General features: G+C 43.5%; 1 protein-coding gene across 6 annotated transcripts in view; it reads right to left on the reverse strand.

The window, feature by feature from the left end:
* MCTP2 (multiple C2 and transmembrane domain containing 2) overlaps positions 1–15000 on the reverse strand; it is a 260113-nt gene that overhangs the window by 185412 nt on the left and 59701 nt on the right. For all 6 annotated transcript variants that reach the window (XM_070775046.1, XM_070775043.1, XM_070775042.1 and 3 more), the window contains one exon: positions 14340–14873. In XM_070775046.1, the coding sequence (XP_070631147.1) occupies positions 14340–14807 (468 nt within the window). In that variant the 5' untranslated portion in view covers positions 14808–14873. The remainder of the gene's footprint in view (positions 1–14339; positions 14874–15000) is intronic.

The following is a 15000-nucleotide window of genomic DNA, read 5'->3' on the forward strand; positions in this document are numbered from 1 at the left end:
TGAGAGTTGAACTATAAAGCTCAGCACAGAAGAATTGATGCTTTTGAACTGTGGTGTTGGAGAAGACTCTTGAGAGTCCTTTGGACTACAAGGAGATCCAACCAGTCCATCCTAAAGGAGATCAGTCCTTTAGGTGTTCCTTGGAAGGACTGATGTTGAAGCTGAAACTCCAACACTTTGGCCACCTGATGCAAAGAGCTGACTCATTTGAAAAGACCCTGATGGTGGCAAAGATTGAAGGCAGGAGGAGAAGGAGACAACAGAGGATGAGATGGCTGGATGGCATCACCGACTCGATGGACGTGAGTTTGAGTGAACTCCAGGAGCTGGTGATGGACAGGGAGGCCTGGCGTGCTGCAGTTCATGGGGTCGCAAAGAGCTGGACATGACTGAGCAACTGAACTGAACTGAACATCTTTCACTCAGCATAGTGCCTCTGAAATCCATTCAAACTGGCAATTTTTTAAATTGCTGAATGCTATTCCACAATTATGAGTTTGTTTACTATAATTTGTTTATCCATTAAGCACTGGTTTTAACCATTTTAAACAAATGTTTCCAAGGGCATACTCAGGAAAAGACAAATAATCTTGAGTATCATTAGTGATGAACAGTCTTCATATGATAAAGCTCTCTAATTATATACAACATCCAGAAACTCAGCACTAACATGTTGGCAGAAGGCCAGTCATCTCTCACACAACTCCTCCTCTAACCTTTCGGGTAAGTGGAATTTGTGTGTGTTTGCATGTGTGCGTGCGTGCGCGTATGTTTTCTTTTTTTAATGACAGCAAATTTACATCAATATTTCCATTTTATCTTGCTTTAAGGTATAATTTATGGAAAAGTAAAACATACAAAACTGCACAACTTATTAAAATAAGGAGATATTTGCATGGATGGCTCAATTGTTTAAAAAAGGAAAAGAAAATCTCCAGTCACCAAGGATCTTAAGAGCAAGACACTGATGTGAAAAAAACATTTTCTTTTGTTTACACTATGTGTGATCTTGTACAAATATCACTTCCCACGCGGCTGTCTGAAGGATCTTACCACGAGGAATACACAGGAAGTCTAATAACAAGCAAAGTAAACAATCGTTGACTGTTTAAAACTTTAGTGGAAGGAGATGTAAGCCCACATGCAGGAAAGCTAAATAACAGTAACAAGCTGGCTGAGAAGATCACCTGGATGGTCTCTGGGAAATACTCTATCCAAGGACATGAGTATAGCAAATGATATATATAATACATATAGAATTAATCACTTAACCCACATCTATTATTGGATGGGCCAAAAAGTTTGCTTGGGTTTTTCCATAGGATATAATGGGAGGAAAGGGACATAGGAATACCTATGGCTGAACCAAGTTGATATATGACAGAAACCAACACAACATTGTAATTATCCTTCAATTAAAAATAAATAAAGTAAGAAAAAAAAGATGTGATGGAAAAACCCGAATGACCTTTTTGGCCAAGCCACCATTAAGACTGTGAATACTCAGGATGAGTGTAGTCAGAGACACAAATACCTACAGGGAAAGGAAGTAGCAAGAAGGGCAGAGGGCAGATGGCTAGACAGACCATTACATGATGCTTGAAAACAGTGACAGAATTCAAAAAACTCAGGTGGCAGTCAGAGGTCACAGTAAGGACGCCTGTTCAGAAAAATTCAGGTCCACCAAATGGCTGAGTCCACGTGTATGCAATTTTCATATAACTTTTCAGGAGGTTATTGATCACACAATCATGGTATACACATTTATATTCCCCCACTCCCAGAATTATTTAAAATGTTATCTAATACACAAAATATGAGTCAAGTATGTGCATCTGTGTGAATATTCACTGCCTGTACCAGCAAATTAAAGCCCAACACTTGTCTTTATAAAGTTTAAACAGTGAAATACAGCCCCATCTATCCATTTGTGTATTGCCTATGTATATATTTGGAGAAGGCAATGGCACTCCACTCCAATACTCTTGCCTGGAAAATCCCATGGATGGAGGAGCCTGGTGGGCTGCAGTCCATGGGGTCACTAAGAGTTGGACACAACTGAGCAACTTCACTTTCACTTTTCACTTTCATGTATTGGAGAAGGAAATGGCAACCCACTCCAGTGTTCTTGCCTGGAGAATCCCAGGGACGGGGGAGCCTGGTGGGCTGCCGTCTATGCGGTTGCACAGAGTCGGACATGACTGAGGCAACTTAGCAGCGGTATGTATATATTTATACACTTTCTATGGCTAATTTCATGCTACAACACCAGGGTTGAGTAGTTGCTACAGAGCAAGGGCTATGGTTCACAAAACTGTACCTATTTATTACCTGGCCCTTTAGAGAAAAAGTTTGCCAACCTTGATATAGGGAACTTCTCTTACCACATTCAGTAACATGTGCCCACTGACCTTCCATAATCATTTTCAAGACTGCTAGCAGAAGGTACTTTAGAAATAACAATGGTCCCCTCTTTACTCTGGCTAGCACTTCATAATCAACAAATACACACTTCTGTTAACTTCTTATAAGAAGTCCATGGACTGTCGCTAGTAATTCACCAATTTACAAATTGAGAGCCAGAGCTAAGAGGTTAGTTGGTTGCCGAAGAGAAGCAAGAAAGGTTAATTAGCCCTTCACCTGGTTTCTGCCCTTCAGTGCACACAACTGTGCCCAGAACCAGGAGAATCTAAGAGCAGAACCTTCACGTGACGTGCACAACAGTCAGCTCTGATCAGTAGTAGACAGAGACCTGGAGCTACAAACACCTAAGTCTGAATCCCACTTCTGCTACGTCCTGGCTTTGTGGCCTTGAAAAGTTCACTTAAGTTCACGGCCACAGGAGCATCTCTCAAAGGGGCAAAAAAATCTATTACCCTTACAGGCTGAGAAAAATTCATTCCTTCAGAGATACCTGTCCTAGTTCCTTCTTTGGCCCAGTCACTGTACAAGGCTCTCTGTATAAGGAGTGAGTCCAGCAGGTGTGGCCCAACGAGACTACATTTACACAGCACTTAGCAGAGTTCCTTCCACACAACCTCTCAGGGTGCTATTAAATCGGTGTTGCCATTCTATTATTTTTTATTACTACGAAGACAGTGGATGTGTTTGGGAAGACTGAAGAAAACAACTCAATGAAGGTGGTCAGTAACCCAAGTCCACCCCTTCAATCTGACCATCCCTTCCCCACCGACACTCTTATGATGGCAGATAGATCATCAAGGTAGGGGCTTCCAAAGTGGTGCAGTGATGAAGAATCTGCCTCCAATGCAGAAGATGTAGGAGATGTGGGTTTGGTCCCTTGGTCAGGAGGATCCCCTGGAGGAGGAAATAGCAACCCACTCTAGTATGCTTTGGCTCCGTCACTTCATTCTCTCTGGAGTTATCTCTCCACTGATCTCCAGGAGCATATTGGGCACCTACCGACCTGGGGAGTTCATCTTTCATGTCCTATCTTTTTGCCTTTTCATACTGTTCATAGGGTTCTCAAGGCAAGAAGTGGTTTGCCATTCCCTTCTCAAGCGGTCCACGTTTTATCAGAACTCTCCACCATGACCTGTCCTTCTTGGGTGTCCCTACACGGCATGGCTCATAGTTTCATTGAGTTAGACAAGGCTGTGGTCCATGTGATCAGATTGGTTAGTTTCCTGTGACTGTGGTTTTCAGTCTGTCTTCCCTCTGATGGAGAAGGATAAGAGGCTTATGGAAGCTTCCTGATGGGAGAGACTGGCTGAAGGGAAAACTGGGTCTTGTTCTGATGAGTGGGGCCATGCTCAGTAAAACTTTAATTCAATTTTCTGTTGATGGGTGGGGTTGTCCTGTTATTTACAGGAGACAAACTGGTGGAGGTAATGAAGATGATGGTGGCCTCCTTCAAAAGGCATGCACTGCTACACTCAGTGCCCCCAGCCCTGCAGCAGGCCGCCACCAGTCCACACCTCTGCTGGAGGCTCCCGGACACTCATGGGCAAGTCTGGGTCAGTCTCTTGTGGGGTCACTGCTTCTTTCTCCTGGGTCCTTGTGCGCACAAAGTTCTGCAAGGAGATCCAACCAATCCATCCAAAAGGAAATCAGTCTTGAATGTTCATGGGAAGGACTGATGCTCAAGCTGAAACTCCAATATTTTGGCCAGCTGATGCGAAGAACTGACTCATCTAAAAAGACCCTGATGCTGGGAAAGATTGAAGGCAAGAAGAGAAGGGGATGACAGAGGATGAGATGGTTGGATGGCATCACCTATTCAATGGACACGAGTTTGAGTCAACTCCGGGAGTTGGTGATGGACAGGGAGGCCTGGCGTGCTGCAGCCTATGGGGTCACAAAGAGTCGGACATGACTGAGTGACTGAACTGAACCAGTACGCTTGCCTGGACAATCCCATGGACAGAGGAGCCTGGTGGGCTGCAGTTCACAGGATTGCATAGAGTCAGACACGACGTAGCGACTATCACACACATACATACACAATCAAGGCAGATCTCAGGATGGAGCCGTCTTCCTCTCTTCTCTCAGCTTATTAACTTGTACCTGCTTCCCCCACAACTCCAATCTGAGGCAAACTCACTTTTTGCTCTTCCCAGTGTCCACAGCAGGTATAGCAAGCATCACTGCATGCTACTGATCCATCCTGCCCTGCCTGTGAGCAAACACAGCACCCAGCCCACAGGGTACCTTTGCATCTGCTCATCCAGTATCCCGGGTGGTTGCTATGGTAGCAGTCACCTGGCAGGATGGGAAAGCCCCTGTGCTAAGTCCTCAGAAATAAGTCTGACACCTCCCATCATCCTCTCCAGTCACACTGCTTCCCTACTGTCTCTGACATACACCAAGCACACTCCTACCTCACCGGAATCTGTATGCTGTATCTTTGTCTACTTCAGGAATGTTTTTTCTCCCAACACGTGTACAACTTACTTTCTCACCTCCTCTAGGTCTTGTATAAATGTTTTCTTCTCAGAAGAGATATTTCCTGACCACTGCGTTCAAAACGGTCACATCTCCACCTCAGCACTCCTAAATGCTTCCTCTGCTTTATTTTTCTCCATCCAATCTATCACTTTTTGAGTAGATCTGAAGCCCCCCACCATCTAGAATAGGATCCACAGGAGGAAGTACACTGTGGTCTGCTTTGTCAGCTGCTGTGTTCCCAGTGTCTCAGGGCAGGATCGGCACAGAGCAGGTATGGGAAGAAGGGAGGGAAAAAGAAAAACGGGAACACTTCCATGAAGGACCCTGGGGCACGGTTCACACGCTTGTCTCACTGACATCATTTATGTTGAGCAATGATTTCTGACATAAAACAAAAATAGTAAAGAACACGTAACTGAAGTGTTGAGAAGCCGACGCCCTCGTTTAATTCTGCTGACTGTCGGTTGTTTCCTTGCCTCTGTGGTTTGACATCTTGCTTCTCTGTGGTCACTAAACTGAAGCTCTGTGGTTGCCAAGCAGAGTTTCTGGAACTATCCCAATAAGGTACTCCTCTAAACCACTCAACTCATCCATGTAAGCTTGCACCAAAGTGGGCTGTTTAAAACTCCAACTTTCAGAGTGTTAGGGAAGGAGGGACCCCATTGTGGGGTTACATCAGTGGTGGGGCAGGGATGGTATTAATCCTTCCATTCAGGATTATTGGCTACAGACCATGATAATAAACCATTCCTTCACTGTAACTTAAAGGAGGATTTAAAAGGGCACAGTGGACACTGAAAAACAAATACCTTCCTTTGATGATCAGCTCTTTCTAGATCACCAGCTCTGAGTTCTCCTGAACTGCAGATCTACATTTCTCTAAACCCGGGGCATCCTGGTGGGCTGCCATCTATGGGGTCGCACAGAGTCGGACACAACTGAAGTGACTCAGCAGCAGCAGCAGCAAACCCCTAATATATACAGAGTTTTGCACACGGGCTTTAGATTCAAACAATCCTCGATTTAGTTCCTGGCTCTGACACTTACTAGCTGGATATTAGGCAAGTCTTTCAACCTCTTTGGCCTTCGACTTCATGCTGAAAACATAATGATAAAAATAATACAAGTAATAAATACAACCATAATCTTAGCAGAGTCCTCATTGGGCACTTGCGATTGCCACGTACTGGGCTATGAGCATTCTATTTTTCTAGTTTCATAAACAACAACCTTAACTACTTGGATTTATCCCCCACCTATCTGAGTCTTAGCCTCAAAACGCATCTGCTTCAGGCCTTTCCAGCCACAAACTCGGAGCAATCTCTCTGCTCCCCTTTCACCTCAAATGGCTTGTTATCTCACACTGTCTAGAGACTGCCTCAGAGTGCTGGTCACTGTTTCCAGTAATCGGGTCTCGTCTCAACTCCATCATCAACACCAAGGACGAGAACCAGAGGTGACTCTGTATTTTCTCAATTCTTAACCGTGAAAAAGTACCTTGTAAAATATCCACTGGGGGGAATGCTGACAGGAGAAAGAAGCAAGAAAAAAACAGCAAAATAAAAAGAAGAAAAAATAAGTGACTCTCCCTTTGAGTCTCCCTAATTTTATCTTCTTCATGTAAAAGGAGACATTTGGGAATGCCTTCAGAACTCACCTACCTACTCAAGGTCTCCATGGGTCAGCATTTCTCCCAAGCAAACTGAATTTCTATGGCCACCCCCAGCACACAGCCGTCAACTTCAGACACAAAATGAATCAATATATTTTACATAAGTTAGGTTTGCAGAAAGAATGGGGAAAAAGGAAGAAGACATTATCTCTGCTCTTCCAGTCTAACAAGAGAGACTGACTTCTACACAGCTGGCCGAACACACAATGGTGGTGGTGGTGTGGGGCTACAGCATGAGATGCTGTTTTAGCATCTCGAGCCCCGAGTCATGGTGATGAGAGCAACGGGAAAGAGTTTCATCCATCAGAGGGGGAACATACATAGTCACATATAGGAGGCAATCTGGTTGCCAGGCAACCGTGACAGGCTATCACTTTGAGTGAAAAAAGTACAACTAATAAAATGTCAATCATAAAAAGGGACAAGTCTCGCATGGAAGTGTTGCAAAATGACCTGCCCATTTGAACCTGTAGACAGGAGAGGAAGCCTATCCCATAGGACATTAAGAATCTCAGCTTCATTAGCAAGTGAGACAAATCCCAGCGCAGGCCTTAGACCACGGATGTTCCATCCCTCACCTCCTTGGGAAAGCTACCCATGAAATAAGCTACACCAAGGATACCGGCAATCATTGATTTTGTTGTGCACTGGGTATGTCACATGCCAACCCATACCTTCCTCCTCAGTTCCCACCCATTTCATAAAAGCAATAGAATGCTATCTGCTACTCATTAGAAGAAACAGATAAACCAGATCTGAGACAAGGATTGTTGTTGTTGTTCAACCGCTCAGTCATGTCTGACTCTTTGCAACCCCATGGACTGCAGCATGCCAGGCTTCCCTGTCCTTCACTATCTCCCAGAGTTTGCTCAAACTCATGGCCATTCAGTCAGTGATGGCATACAACCATATCCTCTGTCATCCCTTTCTCCTCCTGCTTTCAATCTTTCCCAGTATCAGGGTCTTTTCAAATGAGTCAGCTTTTCCCATCAGGTGGCCAAAGTATTGGAGCTTCAGTTTCAGCATCAGTCCTTCCAATGAAAATCCAGGGTTAATTTCCTTTAGGATTGACTGGCTTGATCTCCTTGCAGTCCAAGGGACTCTCAAGAATCTTTTCCAACACCACAGTTCAAAAGCATCAGTTCTTCAGTCCTCAACCTTTTTTATAGTCCAGCTCTCACACCCATACATAACTACTGGAAAAACCATAGCCTTGACTATATGGACCTCTGTAGGCAATGTCTCTGCTTCTTAATATGCTATCGAGATTTGTCATCGCTTTTCTTCCAAGAAGCAAGTGTCTTTTAATTTCATGGCTGCAGTCACCATCCACAGTGATTTCAGAATCCAAGAACATAAGGTCTGTCACTGTTTTCATTCTTTCCTCATCTATCTGGCATGAAGTGATGAAACCTGATGCTGTGATCTTCATTTTTTGACTGTTGAATTTTAATCCGGCTTCTTCACTCTCCTCTTTCATCTTCATCAAGAGGCTCTTTAATTCCTCTTAATTTCTGCCATAAGGGTGGTGTCATCTGTATATCTGAGGTTACTGATATTCCTCCCCACGATCTTGATCCCAGCTTGTACTTCATCCAGCCCAGCATTTCACATGATGTACTCTGCATGTAAGTTAAATAATCAGGGTGACAATATACAGCCTTGATGCACCCCCCTTCCCAATTTGGAACCAGTCTGTTGTTCCATGTCCAATTCTAACTGTTGCTTCCTGACCTGCACAAAGGTTTCTCCTTTCACAAAGGAGCAAGGTAAGGCGGTCTGGTATTCCCATCTCTTTAAGAATTTTCTACAGTTTGTTGTGGTCTACACAATCAAAGGCATTAGCATAGTCAATGAAGAAGAAGTAGATGTTTTTCTGGAATTCACTAGCTTTTTCTATGATCCAATGGATTTTGGCAATTTGATCTCTGGTTCATCTGCCTTTTCTAAATCCAGCTTGTACATCTGGAAATTCCTGGTTCACATACTGTTGAAGCCTAGCTTGAAGGATTTTGAACATTACTTTCCTAGCCTGTGAGATGAGTGCAATTGTGTGGTAGTTTGAACATTCCTTGGGATTGCCCTTCTTTGGGATTGGAATGAAAACTGACCTTTTCCAGTCCTGTGGCCACTGCTGAGTTTTCCAAATTTGCTGGCCTATTGAGTGCAGCACTTTCACAGCATCATCTCTTAGGATTTGAAATCGCTTAGCTGGAATTCCAACACCTCCACTAGCTTTGTTCAAAGTGATGTTTCCTTAGGCCCACTTGACTTCACATTCCAGGATGTCTGGCTCTAGGTGAGTGATCACACCATCATGGTTATCCGGGTCATTAAGATCTTTTCTGTATAGTTCTTCTGTGTATTCTTGCCACCTCTTCTTAATATTTTCTGTTAGGGCCATAGCGTTTCTGTCCTTTATTTTGCCCATCTTTGCATGAAATGTTCCCTCACAGATCACATGACTTCAGCAGGACTCCCATTCATTTAAAAAATATGTAAGGACAGACTTGTGGTTGCCAAGGGTAAGTGGGTGGGGAAGGGAAGGAATGGGAGTTTGTAGGTAGGAGATGCAGGTTTTTATATACAGAATGGATCAAAACAAGGTCCAACTATATGGCATAAAGAGCTACATTCAATATTCTGTAACAAATCATAATGGAAAAGAGTATTTAAAAAAAAACAATGTGAGTGTAAATATACATATATACATATATATATATATATATATATATATAACTGAATCATTCTGTTGTACAGCAAAAATAAACACAACAGTGAAAATCAACTATATTTCAACAAAAAAATGTAATTCATTGATAACAAAGGCTCTACACCTTTCTAAATCTGAAACTCCAGTACTTTGGCCACCTCATGCAAAGAGTTGACTCATTGGAAAAGACTCTGATGCTGGGAGGGACTGGGGGCAGGAGGAGAAGGGGACGACAGAGGATGAGATGGCTGGATGGCATCAGTGACTCGATGGACGTGAGTCTGGGTGAACTCCAGGAGTTGGTGATGGACAGGGAGGCCTGGCGTGCTGCGATTCATGGGGTCGCAAAGAGTGAGACAGGACTGAGCGACTGAACTGAACTGAACTGAACTGTTTTACAATGCTGTGTTGCTTTCTGATGTACAGTGTGAATCAATCAGAAGTATACGTAGCTGCCTCCTTCTTGAGGCTGCATACCACCCTTCTAAGTCATTACAGAGCACTCGGCTGAGCTCCCTGTGTTACATAGCAACTCTCCCAACATGAGGCCTACACAAGCCACTGGACCAGCCTATCGCTAAGGGCAGAGACCAAAGTAAGAAGAACTATGACCCTGTAGCCCAGGGAAAGGAGACTTCAAATGCAGTCAGTTAGCCAAAATGAAATGACAAAAGTATTGTGCAGATGAAGGAACGAGGTAAAAACCCACAAGACCCAACGAATGAAGAGAAAAGAGCCAAACTATCTGTAAAAGAATTCGGTTATAATAGTAACGATGATCCAAAATCTCAAGACAGAATAGAGAGAACGCAAGAATCACTTAACATATTTAACAAGGACCTAGAAAAAATAAAGAATAAACAAGCAGTGATGAACAGTGAAATTTCAGAAATTAAAAATAGTCTGGAAGGAATCAACAGCAGAATAATGAGGCAGAACAGATAAATGAGCTGGAAGGTAGAATGGTGGAGATAACTAGCAAAGTGCAGAATAAAAAAAAGCTAATGAAAATAATTAAAGACAGTCTTGGAGACCTCTAGGAAAACATTAAATGCATCAACATTCAAATTAAAGGGGTTCCAGAAGACGAAAAAGTCAGAGTCTCAGAAAATATTTGAAGAGACTATAGTCAAAAACTTCCCTAACATGGGAAAAAATAGTCAATCAAGTCCAAAAAAGCACAGAGTCCCATAAAGGAAAAAACCCAAGGAGAAACATGCCAAAACACATATTAATCAAACCAACAAATTAAATACAAAGAAAATATATTAAAAGCAGCAAGGGAAAAGCAATAAGTAACATACAAGGGGATTCTCACAAGGTTAACAGCTAATCTTTCAGCAGAAACGCTGCAGGCCAGAAGGGAGTGGCAGGATATATCTAAAGTAATGAAATGTAAAAACCTAACAAGAAAGATTACTCTAGGAGTTACTCCAGAAAGGACCTCATTCAAAATCGAGGGAAAAATCAAAAGCTTCACAGGTAAGCAAAAATTAAGGGAATCAGCACCACCAAACCAGCTTTACAACAAATGCTAAAGGGACTTCTCTAGAAAGGAAACACAGAGAAGGACAAGACCTACAAAAACAAACCCAAAACAATCAATAAAATGCCAAAAGGAATATATACATATATACCAATAATTACTTTAAATATAAATGGATTAAATGCTCCAACCAAAAGACAAAGACTGCCTGAGTGGATATAAAAAGAAGAATCATATATCTGCTGTCCACAAGAGACCCACTTCAGATCTAGGGAGACTGAAAGTGAGGGGATGGAAAAAGATATTGCATGCAAATGGAAATCGCAAGAAAGCTGGAATAGCAATTACCACATCAGACAAAACAGACTTAAAGAATATTATAAGAGACAAGGAAGGACATTACATGATATTGAAGGATCAACCCAAGAAGACCTGACTTCAAACCATAAAATGAAGAGAACTTGAAGAGAAAACACCAAGAAGAGCCTTATGAACCTGAATGCATACACTGTCATCACCAATTTCTGTATTTAAAAAAAAACAAAGAACAACAACACTGAGCACCTACCAGGGGCCAGGCATGGAGCTGGGCCCTGAGAAAACCAAAACAAGTTAGACAAGACTCCTCCAGTCACACCCACCCTCCAGTTAACATAGCCTAGTGCAAAACATTAGCAAGGGAGGGGCTCACTTCCGTACCATGTGATAAACTGGATCCTCAGGTAGTGAGAAGCCCACAGGATACAGGGGGAGGCGGGGCGAGGAGGTGAGTACTGCAGCTGACCACAAGTGATCCTGCAGGTCTGATGAGCTGCAGCCCAGTCTCTCCATCCTCTGCAAACAGCTGACCACACTGACAAATGGCAATGAGTGGCCACAGAAGGAAGATACAACCTCAGTTCAGTTCAGTCGCTCAGTCGTGTCCGACTCTTTGTGATCCCATGAATCGCAGCACACCAGGCCTTCCTGTCCATCACCAACTCCCGGAGTTCACCCAGACTCACGTCCATCGAGTCAGTGATGCCATCCAGCCATCTCATCCTCTGTCGTCCCCTTCTCCTCCTGCCCCTAATCCCTCCCAGCATCAGAGTCTTTTCCAATGAGTCAACTCTTCGCATGAGGTGGCCAAAGTACTGGAGTTTCAGCTTTAGCATCATTCCTTCCAAAGAAATCCCAGGGCTGATCTCCTACCGCCTCAGTCTATGTCAATTATGCTTAGGGAAGGAAAAAACAGGCAGAAGATTCTTTCCCAAGCAAGAAGTTTTTGTTGTTGTTACTGCTGTTTGCTTAATGGCTGAGTTTCATCAGATTACCTGGAATTATTTACTCTTAAAAAAACTGTACCATCCAGGCTTTTTTGCATTAATGGTAAAAGAATAACCACTACCAACCACCCATCTGCAATCCATCCATTTGCCATCACATCACTGACCAGCCCTCCACACAGCCCACAGCCACTACAGACACACATCACAGACGCCCCGTCAGAAAGCTCCCCAAGCCTTCATTCCAGGCAGAGCAGAATGCTTCCCACCTTTGGCCTCCCCCATCCACACTGGGGCTTCCTTGGTGGCTCAGCTGGTAAAGAATCCCCCTACAATACAGGAGACCTGGATTTGATCCCTGGGCCAAGAAGATCCCCTGGAGAATGAAATGACAACCCACTCCAGTATACTTGCCTAGGAAATCACATGGACAGAGAGGTCTGGCAGGCAACAGTCCACGGGGTCACAGAGTCAGACACGACTGAGTGACTAAACCACCACCACCCAGACCCACACCCACACTTCAGGCCTGTGTCTGTCACGCTGCCTTACCTGTCAAATCCTACTTATCCTCTGGGCCAGTCTACAGACTGCCTCCCACAGGACATGTCCCTGGATCCCCCCATGTGATCTCAGCTCACAGAGGCCTGGATGCACACGCAGTCCTGATGTCCGTCTACCTCTTACGCTACACTTAATGCTGTGCAAAGCTATGTCCCAGTGGGCTGAATCCTGAAGGCAGAGTTACGTTCTCAACCATCTCTTCTTTACAACAGAGTCTCTACGGTGCCCCAGATAGTGCGTGTGTGCTAAGTCGATTCAGCCGTGTCCGATTCTTTGTGACTCTATGGTTTGTAGCCTGGCAGGCTCCTCTGTCTGTGGGATGGATAGAGTAGGCACTAAATATGTATAGTCAGTGAAACAGTTTAACAGCACCAACTTTTAAAACAACTTATTCTAATTTAAGTTTGTTAGCCTGTCAAGGCCAAGGAACCCACTTATTTTTTCCTCGTCAGTAAATAAATAGCAAGAAGATAAGATTAACCTGAGTATATAATTTAACATCTTACCTCCTTCATACTGAACTATGAATTATGTTTAATAACTCAATTTATATTTTGGTTAATGGAAACATATTTCAAATTCACAAATAATAGTAGAAAAAAATCACAAAATTTTTACAAAAAGGGCTTCATAAATGTTAATGGTAATGAAACAAATAGGTATCATTTAATGGTCAATGGTATCCTAACTGGTAATGCTTCCCAAAAAATAAGGCTTTCAAATATCCACAATCCCATCCTCCAATGAAATCCGAACATATGGCATAAATAACAGGCTTTGGTTCTAGAAATAAAATCAAAAATCCTAGTTGAATAACCAGTTTTCCACACAATTAGAATACTAATCTCAAATATAGAAAAATTAAGCCATTACCTGAACACTGAAACCTATTTCATGTGCCATTAATGGAAGATATTTAAAAAAATAACTGATCAAATTGATTATCCAAATCATAGCTTGGTAACCTCATAACTACATTTAAATTAAATTCATCCTAGAAATGTAGTATTTGTCTCATAATTATATTTGGTTATTTTATCATAAAGAAATACTAAGGCTTTATAAAAATTCCTGAATGGATAAGAATTTGTTTCCTTCAGGGTTCAGCTTGTTTTTAGATATCTGGTATTTATTCATTCATTTATTTGAGTTCGCTGGTCTTAGCCGCACCATGCAGGATCTTCTAACTGCACCATGCAAACTCTAACTTGCAGCACATGGGATCTAGTTCCCTGACAAAGGATTGATCCCAGGCCCTTGCACTGGGAGCACAGAGTCTAATTATCTGGCAGTCAAGAGGAGATACATATATTCTTACATTTTTAAGGAATGTGAATGTGCATTTTTGTCTGTGGGTAGGACCGGGCAATGGAGGAGACAGAGAGACAGAATCAGACATACATTTCAGCAAAAAGTTAAAGGAAAAGTTATGCTCTTGATTTCTTTGCCAGGAGATGGAAAAATGAAAACACGTCCAACGGGGCTTTTAATGCCTTAAAGTGCTCTAGGAAGGTCATCTGTAATACTTTTAAGATACACAGAGGTCAACCCCCAAATGAAGGGGAACACTGGGTACAATCAATATTACCTTCATTTAAATGGTTATAAATGACATCCTCTCTGTCCAAACTAACCACAAAAATAAATCCTAACCAAAATTTCCAAGGGCACTACAGGCACTTAGGAAGAAGAAAAATAGAAAAACGGGAAAGCGTCCAGGCCGGGCCTCACCTCTGGCCCTTCGGGGGCATCCTCTCCAGGGGGCGTTTTCTGGGGCAGACCCAGGGTGCCGTTGCTGGAAGCTCTCCTGTCCTCGGTGGGAGAGGTGAAAGTCTCCTCGGAGTCTGTTTCTATCACGTGGAAGGGGCCCACTTCCTCCTGACTCCAATCCAGTTCTTCTTCAGACTGTTTCAAAGAGCTACTGCTGCTCTTGGGAACGATGCCGGCCGTCGACAGGCTGCTGGGCACCGAGGTGTAGGACGACTGGGGGCCGGAGTAAGGCCGCCCCTCGGGGGCCAGGGCCTCAGCCTCCAGGAGGTCCGGGACGGACAGGCTCAGGCGGCGGTCCAGGTGATGCTGGGCCCGTAAGTCCAGGGCTTTGCTCGAGGTCTTCTTCACCTTCCTCTTGCTCAGGTTGATCAACAAAGGCCTGGTCCGCTGTTTTAATGAGCCCCAGACAGACGGTTTATCCAGGTCCATGGCTGCATGAAGACACAGGCAGTCCCTCTGGGGAAGAGTATGTCTCTGTGGGACACTCAGTGACTCCTAGGAAACAGAAGACACGGAGAAAGGACATGAAGCTTCTCTGTGCTGTCAGAGCACATCAAAGTAGGAAATGTGACTCAAGGAATCTTACTCTTCCCACTAAGTGATCAAGACCAAAACATCTAAT

This window comes from Bos indicus, chromosome 21 (assembly GCF_029378745.1).
Source record: "Bos indicus isolate NIAB-ARS_2022 breed Sahiwal x Tharparkar chromosome 21, NIAB-ARS_B.indTharparkar_mat_pri_1.0, whole genome shotgun sequence".
In the NCBI taxonomy this organism is placed as follows: Eukaryota; Metazoa; Chordata; class Mammalia; order Artiodactyla; family Bovidae; genus Bos; species Bos indicus.